This window comes from Diabrotica virgifera, chromosome 9 (assembly GCF_917563875.1).
Source record: "Diabrotica virgifera virgifera chromosome 9, PGI_DIABVI_V3a".
Taxonomy (NCBI): domain Eukaryota; kingdom Metazoa; phylum Arthropoda; class Insecta; order Coleoptera; family Chrysomelidae; genus Diabrotica; species Diabrotica virgifera.
The window spans coordinates 96,923,028-96,936,098 of NC_065451.1; the positions used below are offsets into that span (position 1 = coordinate 96,923,028).

Consider the following 13,071-nt stretch of genomic DNA (forward strand, 5'->3'; position numbering starts at 1 on the left):
TTTTTTTCAATTTTAAATTGCTTATAAGTCAAAAACGATTAACTTTAGAGAAAAATTATAACAGACCTTTTTTGTCCAGAATGGTCCTAAAAATTAAAAAAAAAATGTTCGGGCCAAAAATATTGATTCTTGCAATTTGATAAAAAACAATGTTAAAAAAAAATTGGCCCACTTTTCACGTGGGCGACTTCTTGAACCTTATTCTGGGATGTCTCACGAGTGTGATTATCCAAAAAAATCTTATGGTAATATTTTTCCCTTCGAACCCGCCGTTTTCGTCATATATTTTTGGGGAGAATACAGGGAACAAGCCACAATAATAATATTACATATTTGCATATTATTTTTGACGTTTTGGGCTCCAAACCAGAATTCATTTTCAATGAATATACAGTCGGAAAAATGAAAGAATACCAATGAACGAACATATAAAACACGCTGTATTTTCCTGTCACCGTGTCACAAAGAAAATTGCCCAGTGCAAGTAGGTACATGTAACAATAATTATTACATGTACTTGCGCTGGCCAATTATTTGTGTGACACGGTGACAGGAAAATACAGGGTGTTTTATATGTTCGTTCATGAGTATTCTTTCATTTTTCCTACTGTATTTATAAAAATATTTTACAAACTGTAAAATCAAAAATACGAGGTGAAGCTTCTCTGTATACCTTTTCTTTTTACCTCGCATATGAAAAGATTTTGCCTCACACTTTTGAAATAACCGTTTGTAAAAACTTTTTTTACAGTTTGAAAATGAATCCGACGCTAATTCCCAAAATATTTCGGTATGCCGCAAAAAACCAGCTTTAGAAAATTGACTATAATTTACCTATTACGACTAAATAAGGATAAATATTAAGTTTTCATCATTAACGGCCAATACTTAAATCACCTAAGATACGCTGACGATATCATCCATATAGCTACAGACAAGGAACAACTACAGATAATGATACAATAACTAGACCAAGAAGCCAGTAAAGTTGGATTAAATATGAATTAAAACAAAACAAAAGTGATAACAAATCAAGAAGATGAGTTGAGAATCGTAGTTAAATAAAACCAAATAGAAGAAGTGAATGAATATATATACTTGGGACAAATAGTAAAATTGAATAGAGACAACCAAACGGCAGAAATAAAGAGACGAACGAAGTTAGCGTATGTCTCGTTTGGTAAGTTCAGCTTCATATTTAAGAATAAAAAATACCCTCAATATCTAAAAACAAAACTCTGCGACCAATGTATTCTTCCGGTCCTCACATATGGATGTTAAACACGGACATTCACAAAAGCGAATATGGATAGAATTGCGAAAACACAAAGAGCAATGGAAAGACAAATGATCAACATAAGATTCAGATAGAAAAAATGGATGATATAACAAAAGTTAAGGGTGCTTCTCGTCAAACAGCTAAACTAAAATGGATATTCGCCGGTCACACTATTAGACAAAAAGACGAAATATGGAATAAAGTTATTACAAAGTGGAAACTATGGACATACAAACGAAAGAGAGGGAGACCACAGATGAGATGGGTAGATGATCTAAAACATCAAGCAGGATCAAAATGGATGCACATGGCTTAGGATAGAGAAACATGGAAGAGCGAAGAGGAGGCTTATGTCCAATATTGGATGTTGCAAGGCTGATAGAGAGATAGATACATAGATATTTATATTTTAGAAATACTGATATTCTTTGGTTGTTCGCGGTATACATAGCGACCAAAGAATATAATAATCATTATATTCAAAATTAAATATGGTTCATTTCACGAATATACGGCTGTTTTGGATTATCGCGACAACGAATATTTTAGTCTACAACATAAGAAGTACGAAAGTAAATGGCTCTAATAATTATTCCAATAAACAACAATGTAATTTGCAATTTACTTTCGTTCTTCATATTTTGCACAATAAAAAAATATTCGTTGTAGAGATAATCCAACACAGTCGTATGTTCGTGGAATAGGGTGTAGTTAAAATACCTATGTTAATTTTTTTTGTCTTTAACATTTTCAAATTTTGAGAGTAGTCAATCGAGATCGACAAAAAGTATGAATGTTGTCCTGAAGCTATTTTCTTGCGGCATCTTATGCAATTTATTATTTTAGTTGGAAATATGCCGCAAGTTAAGGTTTGAAATTAAAATTATTTGACGTATCGACTTCGGAAATCCTTATGAAAAGTCAAAACATTAATAATTTGTTCAATTTATTAGTGTTTTGTATTTTAATAAGGATTTCCAAAGTGCAAATCGAAACGCCAAATAAATTTAATTTCAAACCTTAAATTCGGGATGATTCGGGATACTTAGTTATAGGAAGAAGGCAAAGGAAAGGAAGTATTATAATTAATTTTGCACATTAAAATTTTTTGCAATTTACTATTTTAGTTGGAAATAAGACATAATTTAAGTCTGACATTAAATTTATTTGACGTTTCGATTTCCATTCAGGGAATCCTTATTAAAATACAAAATATTAATAAATTGAATTAAATAAATTCAATCATTTCTTAATATTTCGTATTTTGATAAGGATTTCCGAAGTGGAAATCGAAACGTCAAATAAATTTAATTTCAAAATTAAATTTGAAATTAAATTTATTTGACGTTTCGACTTCGGAAATCCTTATCAAAGTACAAAACATTAATAAACTGTTATTTATTAGTGTTTTGTATTTTGATCACGATTTTCAAAGTAGAAATCGAAACTTGAAATAAATTTAATTTCATACCTTAAATTCGGGATGATTCGGGATACTTAGTTATAGGAAGAAGGCAAAGGAAAGGAAGTATTATAATTAATTTTGCACATTAATATTTTTTGCAATTTACTATTTTAGTTGGAAATAAGACATAATTTAAGTCTGACATTAAATTTATTTGACGTTTCGAATCGTTATTAAAATACAAAATATTAATAAATTGAATTAAATAAATTCAATCATTTCTTAATATTCTGTATTTTGATAAGGATTTCCGAAGTGGAAATCGAAACGTCAAATAAATTTAATTTCAAATTTAAATTATGGCTTATCTCCAACTAAAATTGTAAATTGCAAAAAATATTAATGTGCAAAATTAATCATAAACTTACTTCTTACTTTTGCATTCTTCCTATAACTAAGTACCTATATGATTTTATTGAAACAGCCTTTAATAATAATTAAAAAAAATTTATTTGAATCTTATAAAACACACTTTGAAATAAAAATTAACTATTATACAAATCAGAAAAAAATATAGTATAAAGTAAATATAAAAAAGTAAGCTTACAGGAAAGAAAATCAAAACAATTTCATCAAATCATGGCTTTCTTGAATACTGATTTTGGATAAAAACTTTAATTTTTAACCAACTTTTATTTCTGAAAGTGTCTGGATATTTTTCAATTAAATCTTCACATTCTCTCCTGTTTGGAGCTTTTCTTTTTTTGATATTCTTTGCAAAAAATCTTTTAGCAAAAACTTTTTGATCCTCGGTCCATGGGACTAACGTCCTTTTTTTAGTGGTTGACGTGACAATGGCATTTTTAACATTTTGTGGTTTCGATTTCTCAGATTCTACTACCACTACATCTTCTTGGAAATTTTCGTATTCCTTGTCTTCTGGTTCGTTTGTTTCAGTCATTATATTTTCATCCATATTTAGTTGAATATCGTCAAGGCTTTTGCCTTTAAATGACTCACCACTTCCAGTTTCCATAACCAATAAAAGTTTTGCTAACTTGGCAGTTTGGTAAACATCATCTGGTAACCTATAGGATCCTCTGTGGACACCTACTGTATGACCCATGAATAATGCAAGTTGTTCAATATCGGCTTCCGTCATATTAAATAATTGACTTATTGTAGCCAAGTGTTTCCTTAGTCTGGTTGATGAAATAGCGTCAGGATTTTTGGCTCCTGATAATCGGGCATATTTTCTTAAGATTTTATATCCACTTATCTCATTCCTAGAATTTGGTTTTCCAAACAAAAAAATATTTTCTTCAGGAACGATATTTGGTCTGGCTCTTATCAATAAATTAATATTAGATTGTACATCTTTACTGAATAACACAGGTACACCCCTATGTCTTTTTCCTCGTATCACAACTCTCTTGAAAGTTTTGAGTAAAATTTGTTCAGATGGGCTGGTAATGAGCGAAAATTCTTCATACGTACTTTTATCATTAGTACAACTTAAATATGTATCCAACTTCATTCTTTGAAGTTCTCCTGGGCGCCTTCGGTTCAGTAGAAGAACTTGGCAATATGATGTTTCGAGTAGGGTATTGTATGCGGATACTTTGTTGGTATTAACTTGAAGTTCAGCCGCTGCTTTTTTAGACAAGTCTATCAAAAAATCTTTCATGATTTTGAGATCATTTGCTAAAGGGACAATTGTAATCTTGTTCCACCTCTTTAGATTTAAATTGTTGGCTGCTTGACTGGATATCTCATATCTCCAATTCGTAGTGAATAAGTGGAGCATTGTTCTAAGCTGCGCTTCCGCTTCTGCGGCTGTAATGGATTCGTAGTTTGCTTTTTTCTTAATAACAAAGTTAATGGCAATGTCACAGCATTGTTTAAAAGAATTTACTATATTCATAGCATAGGAAGGAGCATCAAAGCTGTCATTTGAAGATTTATATCCTGAGGCAATTTGTGTTGCCTGAACAATATTATCAAAATATTTAGGCTGTAATGCATCAAACAATGATTTTATTTCAGGATTTATTTTTTTAAGTTCAATAAGTATCCTGGCTAACTCCCTCATTTTCCGTGACGTCACTGTGGCAAAATGATGTTCTCTATGTACTCGCAAAAAGCGAGAGCCAAAAGCGCAAATTTAAGCATCTGTCTTTGCTTCTAGAGATATCTTGTCTGCGCGCATACGTGGAAAAATTTCTCGTTTCAATCTTTCATCAACTTTGATGTGACTTGCCAATACATTTTGACCAATACTTTGCGCTGGCCCTGATTTTCCTGAGCATTTTTTTCTATGTCGGTACAATAACTTCGAAGAGAAATACCCTAAGCAATTATCACATGGTACCGAAGATCTGCCCAGAACCGTGGATCTTCTTACTTTTCTTGGCCCATCATCTTCATGTTTGAGATAGTTTCCTTTGTTTCTTAATTTCGCCAGTAAACGCTTTCTTTCTAAACTGTTCACCGGTTTAGAATTTAGTTGAATGACATCTAGTTCAGCTGAATGATGCACAGTTACGTGTCGTGCAAAATTGGTAACATCAGTTTCGCAGTAGTAACAAAAATTTTTCAGTTTTTTAGTTTTGCCTTTACTTTGAATCACAACTTGTGATTGAATTGGCGCTGCATAATTTTCACAGCTATCATCACTATCGCTTTTTGAGGGATCTCCTTGTAGTTGGTTTGATGAAGCATTATCCTCCTTGATGGAACAACTTTTTTTAGTTTTGCCTTTACTTTGAATTACATCTTGTGATTGATTTGCCACTGCATAATTTTCACAGCTATCATCACTATCGCTTTTTGAGGGATCTCCTTGTAGTTGATTTGATGAAACATTATCCTCCTTGATGGAACAACTTTTTTTGGTTTTGCCTTTACTTTGAATCACATCTTGTGATTGATTTGCAGCTGCATAGTTTTCATAGCTATCATCACTATCGCTTTTTGAGGGATCTTCTTGTAGTTGATTTGATGAAGCAATATACTCCTTCATGATACTATTTTTTTTAGTTTTACCTTTACTTTGAATCACTTGTGATTGATTTGCCGCTGCATAGTTTTTCCAGCTATCACCACTATCATTTTTTGATGGATATCCTTCTAGTTCCTTTGGTGAAACATCTTCCTTGATGGTACAACTTTTTAAAACAATATCTGGGATGGCATTTCCTTTTTTTTCCAATTTGTAATTAATAGAAGTAGAAGGTTTATCCTTATCTGCAAAATGAAAGAAAAAAACCTATGAATATCAAAAAAATAATAGGACTTGAATTTTACAAAAACAAAGCAAATGAAGTTTAATAATTGATCAGAAACATTTAATTAATACTCAAAATATTTCATCCTAAATTAAAACTAATCTGAAAACTAAAACATTGAAAAAATTTGTATGTTTACATAAATTTTCCACAAATTAAATTTAAATATCCATGAAGACAAATAAAATAACTTAGTACTGCCTGCAAAAAGTAGACTAAAAGTATTATATTTTAATTCTAATCAATCTGCCAATGATTATGGGAGTTAATTAGCTCTTCCATCGTGTGCGACGTTATTTCCTGTTGAAAGCCCGTATAAACCTACCAAGGTACCAAGAGTAGAATTAGAACGGCTTAGAAATGATAGTAAGTATCGGAACCGGACCGTTATTCAAGAAACGAAAAAAGACAAAGGGCCACAACAGTGGTTAGGCGAATACCTCCTCATATACAGCAAAGTTCCCAAGAATAATAGAGCGAAGAAAGGTAAAGGTCTAATAATAAGATAAGAACTAGAGAATAGAATCGAACATGTAGAATAAGTCTCAGATCGAATGCTGTTGGTCTATCTAAAACCAGAACAACAACGACCATAAACCATAAGTGTATACGGACATTAGAACTGAAAACCAACATAATATAATATACCATAGTTAAATTTTATGAAGATCCCCAAAAGGTGGTAGATACAATACCAAAAACATCTGATTTATATATCATGGGGGACATGAATGCAAAAATTGGCAACGACAATACTAGTCATAAAGCAAAAATTTAAAAAGTATATAAAATTAAAATTAGAATCCCCCTATGAACTTCTACGTCCAGAATTGATACAGAACTAATAATACATATTTCAATCACAAAGACCAATACGGGTATCCTTTACTAACACACGGGGCCAATGACTGACTACATTCTTACAAACAGAAGTAAACATTATAAACAAGAATTGTATGAAAAATGATCAAACAACAGAAATATCTAAGGACCAGGATTGAAATAGCAAGAAATGCGTTAGAAAAAATTAAAACAACTCTCTGCAACAAAGACCTTAGATTAGAACTGAGAGTAAGGGTCGCCCGATAGTAAGAGCTTTGAGATGCAACGTGTTCTCGATATGGACTTGAAATCTGGACATTGAAGCAAGAACACATAATAATAAGCTACAGTCATTTAAAATGTGGTGTTAAAGAAGGATAGTTAGAATAGCATTGACATGAGTGTTAGAATCAGCAAAGAATGCGAAATAATAAAGACAATAAAAATAAGAAAGTTACAATATCTGGGATACATAATGAAGGGAAAACGATATAAAATTCTAAGACTGATAATACAGGGACAGATAAGAGGCGGAAGGTGTATAGGAAGAAGGAGAGCGTCATGGTTAAAGCATTTGAGGGACTGATTTAAACACAGTTCTACAGAATTCTTCAGAGCAGCGGTAAATAGAGTAGGGATAGTGATGATGATATCCAACCTCTGATTGAGAGAAGACACTTAAAGAAGAAGATTGTATGAAAAGGAACCAAGCAAAAGCTAATTTTGGGATTAATTTATTTTAATATGATGAAATAATATGAGAAAACCACCAAAATTAGAAATCAAAATTATGTAATATGAAAAAATTGTATGATCATCCGACAAAAAGCTATATCAAAGTAGGCTAGACCTGGAAAAACTAATCACGTGGAAAGAAGATATTGAAATTGGTTGGAGAAAAATAAAACTAACATAATAACAAAATAAACAAAAACATAAAATAAAATGCATCCCTTCTGGTTCTCAAAAGGTAAAAGTAAAATGCCAAGAAAAAATAATATTTATCTGAAATATAAAGGAGGTCATTCCTGGAAGTCGAAAGTAAATAAGGTGTAAAATTAGCTCTCATAAAAATCAAAATATCAGTAGTATAAAAAAATAATAAAATTTTAAAAACCAGACAAATAGTTAAATGAAAGTGTAGTCAAAGACACAACGCAACAGACTAAAAAACTGTAAGTTAATGCATGCCTTTGATTACTTACATTCCATAAAATCAAAAATTCAGCAATATTTTAACATACTATCAAAAACAAATTAAAATAAACCCCAAAAAGAAGCTAGTTGAAACAATAAGGATACGGGTATTTACCTACAATCCCACTAGAATGAACAATACAACGAGTAAACGTGAACATGATAATTCATTTGACGAAGAGGAAGTATTTCAGAAAAGTTAGTCGACCATAAAAACGCCCCAAAAAGACAACAAAGAAAAACAAGAAATGAATAAAACATAGAAAATGTTAGCAGAACTACATAAGGAGATTAAAAAAGAAATAAATAGCTTAAAATAGAAATGAAAGAGGAAAATATGGAGAAAAGAAATACAGACCAAAAGAACTAAAAGAGGAAATTAAACTAAATAATGAAAAAATAAAAAACTAGAAATACAAAGAATGAAAAATGACTGGACCAAGAAAAGATAAGACTTGATAGAAGGAAATGAATTGATTAAAAAAGAAAAAAAAAAGATACGAGAAGATATAATAGAACGATCGATCCAACGAACAATAGAAATAATGGATGAAGACAAAAGGAAAAATAATTTATTTATTCTTCTTCTTTTGGTGCCTATTCGTTTCGAATATTAAAACAACCATCGTACGGAACAAGAACAAACTAAAGAATGTTGAACCCGAGAAAATATGGATAACAGAGGACCTCACAAAAGGAGAGAGAGAGAGAGAGAGAGAGAGAGAGAGAGAGGAAAAATCAAATCGTTGACACAAAGCAAGGGAGATGGTAGATAAAGAAAAAACAGTGAAAATTGGGTACTACAAAATTACAGTGGAAACAAATTTACAAATCAAAGTATGGAATACAAACATACGTTTGTAGAGGAGGACAAAAATGGAAAAGTTTTATAGATTACACAGTTTATACGAAAAATGTAGAAGATAAAATACATTATGTCGTAACAGAATAAGAATAGGAATCGGAATTACCTACACAGCATAGGATGGTTAGGAGGTGGAAAGAAAATATTAACAAAGAATAAAAGTCAATTAGCTCAAATTAGAACATTACAAAATAGAAACAAATCGAAGATTCATACAAATAGAAATCCAAAAGGCACTGGAAGAAAGATTGAACGCCTTTAAAGTAGTGATAAAGTCTACAGCAACAGGAATATGTGGAATCAGAAAACATAATTAACACCATAAAATAGCGAGGTAGTGGAACAATAAGGCAGCAGTCAAGAAAAAGAAAATAGCATGGAAAAAATACATTGAAACCGAGCTGGAAGAAGATAAAGAAGAATATAAAAACCTGAGACGAGTAGCGAAAAGCATCATAAGGCAGTCCAAAGCAAAGACGTAAGAGCAGTTTGGAGAATAATTACAGAAAAACTGTGTAACAAATAATAAAAACTTTTGGACAACAATCAGACATATTAGGAAGAAAAACATAAAATAAATAATTGCAGTAAAGGATACAACAATTCAAACTTAGCCAAATGCAGAACATATAGCTATGTAAAGTATGGAAATAATACTACGAAAATAAATTTAGAAATGAACCAGTACACAACAGATATTAAACATATCAAGATAAAGAGAAGAAAGAATTAGAGCCAATAAGTAGAGAAGAATACAGAACAGAAGTACTAAGTACTAAGGAGAGTACAGAACAGCAGAGAGATATATATTGGATTCCATCAAAATAAGAAAACTTCAATACTTGGGTTATATAACACGAGGTGGCAGATATGAACTCCTAAAATTAATTATGCGGGGAAAGATTCAAGGAAGGCGCAGCATAGGTAGGAGAAAAATGTCCTGGCTGAGGAATCTCAGAGAATGGTTTGGATGCAGCTCAACTGAACTCTTTCGGGCTGTAGTGTCAAAAGTGAGAATAGCAATGATGAAGAAGTAGAGAAGAGGTAATACAGGAAGTATCAATGTTGTTCTGAAGCTATTTCCTTCTGGCATTTTTGTAAACAACTATTCCAAATGGGAAATAAGGCACAATATAATTAAAATAAAAATGATTTTATTAACGTTTCGACGTTCACATCGTATGTGAATGTGGACGTTGAAACGTTAATAAAATCATTTTTGTTTTAGTTAAAGTGTGCCTTATTTCCCATTGAGAATAGTTGATTAGGAAGTATTAAGCATAAAAACAGGTAAAGCTGGAGGGGATGATGACATAGACCCGGAAATGGTAAAATACATGGGAGAAGAAGGGATTTCTGGCTATGGAAAATATACAAAGAGGCATGGAAAAAGCAACAAATCCCACAAGGCTGTCAAAGAAACCTTGTAGTGCCAATATACAAAAACGGAGAACAGGTAAACTCCGAAAAATATAGAGCAATATGTTTGTTATCGGTATGTTTTACACGAAAATAGTAGAAAAGACACTAAGACAAGAGGTAGAAAAAGAACTGGGAAAAGAACAAGCAAAGTTTAGACCAGAAAGACAAACAAACGATAATAGAAAAACATCATTAGAAATATATTAGAAAGAAGTATTGACTCGGATGGAAAGCTCATTATGGCGTTCATAGATCTAACATCAGCATTCGACTCTATAGAAAGAAAATTGCTTGCAGAAAATGAAAGTACCAATTACGCTGATATAAATGATTGAAAATATTTACAGAGTATTAAAAGGGCATGTACAGATAACAAGAGAAAGATCTGAAAAATTCGGAAAGAGGTATCTTATAGCAGATTCCATGACCAAAATTCAAAAACTTATAAACATATGGACAGAGAAAATAGAGAAATTAATAATGGAAACTAACATCTAGGAAAGTAAAATAATGGTGATCGGTGAATAGGAAGAAAATAAAATAAATATATAATGCAAAAATACTCAACTGGAAATAGTTACCACATATGTGTACCACATATCTTGGAAGTATAATTACCAATTTACTATTTCGACAACGGCCTCCGAAGTGGAAGTCGAAAGTCAATAAAATCATTTTTCAAGTTAAATTGTGGCTTAATTAGAATAGTAAATTACATAAATGCCACAAAGCCATAGCATCAGAACAAGAATAATTACCAATGATGGGTAGACCTCGAAGTAACAAACAGAACAAAAAAAATTAAAACTATACTACGAACTAGCACTAGTTCTGAGAAAGAAAGAATTGTCCCCAGAAACAAAAATCAAAAAATATATATATATATATATATGTAATAGGATTGTGATACCAATGATAGGTACATACGAGTGAAAATTGGACTTTTCAAAAAAAAAACATAATGGTAGGATAAACTCAATGGAGATGAGACATCTACGAGCTATAGTTGGAAAGACCAAATGGTATAGATTTATAGTATATAAAGAAATGAGACAAGAGAAAATATGAGGGATAACCAAGCAGGAACCAATAATGAACAACATAGTAAAGAGACAATTAAACTGGTATGGATATCTGATGAGAATGAAACACAGTAGTAGACCAACGAGAAAAATTCACGAGACAAGAAATATCACAAAACCGAAAAAAGCTTACAGAGAAAAAAATGGATGCGGGAAAGATTAAACAGAAGACGCTTGGAGAAATGAAAATAATAGCACAAGACAAAAAAGAATAGAAGAGATGGGAGGGTATGTAGCTAAACTAAACAGAAATCTGACACCTGAAAGAGTATAAAGAAGGGAGAAAGAAGGAAAGAAATGTAAATTTGAAACAACGCAAGAGACTTATGAATCGGAAAGCAGAAAACCAAAACAGAACAGAACGAAATATGAAAGACAATAAGAGGACAACGAATACAATAAAAATGAGTTAATACAAGTCACATCTACAAAATAATAAACATAGTATAAACAAAATATTGTATCACTTTAAATTAGCCCTGAAAAAATCTCTAAGGCAGTAGTAGAAAAGTAGAAGAAAATAATACACACAGCAAAGCAAGAATTGATGAGTACTGAATTACTTCTACTCCTATATAAAAGAAGAACGTAAACATGGACAATATAAAACAATAACACATCACATACGTAGTAAAATAAAAATGGAAAACAAAACAAAAAAAAAGATATGATTTTATTAGCCTTGAAGAAAGCTTTAAAGCAAATAGATGGGAGGGAAATACAATATGTAAAACATAGAGAGATGCAAGATAAAATCAAGCAACTTACAAATAAAAGAATATACAAAAGTAAATCCGAAAAATACAAAGCAATTAATAACGCACCCAATATATAGCAAAAGAGTGGCGAAAAAAAATTACATAAATGGAACAAATTCTATATGATGTAAATTCAACGAGAAAGAGAAAAACATCCGGTCTAGACTAGCTATCATCGAAAGTCCTTATTGATGAAGAGCATATTCATATATTTATAAAAATATATTTAACAACATTTATGAATCAGGAACTATACCACCGAAAAGGCTGATATCACCCTTTGTAACCATACCGAAAAAAAAATGATCTAAATACTGCCAAGAAAGAAATTATAAATTTGTGCTTTATTGAATATCAATTTGATAAAGTTCGCAATGCTCATCTGAAATAATAATTGAGACCATGAGAGCAAGAGTGGTCTAACTGATAAGAACATTACTTTAAATAATCAAAGAAAATGATCAAATCTAACAATGTCCGATTGTTTTAGTAATAGTAATTGTACGTTGACCAAGAATCATTCTTGGTCAACATACAATTAATAAAATAATCGGACATTGATAGCTTCTGATCATTTTCTTTGATTATGTAAAGTAATATTCTTATAAGTTAGGCCACCCTGGCGCTCATGGCCTCAATTTTTATTGAGAAAAAACCTGGTTACAAGAGATATCAACATTATTTCCAATCTCTATTGTGGTTAAAGAGCTATAGGATAAATAGATAGAAAGAATACTGAAGTTAAAAAAATAACAGTTGTGTGCTCTCGCTAATCCGTTTTAACATATACTCGGAAGACATTTTGAACAAAGCTTTGGATTTTCTGAGTTATCGCATTAAAGTTCAAACAACAATCTGAGATACGTAGACGACAGAGTACTAATAGCGGAATCGCTTGAAGACCTACAGGCCTTTGTTAATGTAAATTGTATTAGTGAAGAATTTGGTCCCTCC

The 13,071-nt window shown here is 31.4% G+C and overlaps 1 protein-coding gene across 1 annotated transcript; it reads right to left on the reverse strand.

Annotated features, from left to right (window-relative positions):
- Window positions 1-3,321: 3,321 nt before the first annotated feature.
- Window positions 3,322-4,776, reverse strand: LOC126891152 (uncharacterized). The gene has a single exon (XM_050660334.1). The coding sequence runs from the start codon at window positions 4,774-4,776 to the stop codon at window positions 3,322-3,324; it is 1,455 nt and encodes a 484-aa protein (XP_050516291.1).
- Between the last annotated feature and the right edge of the window lie 8,295 nt (window positions 4,777-13,071).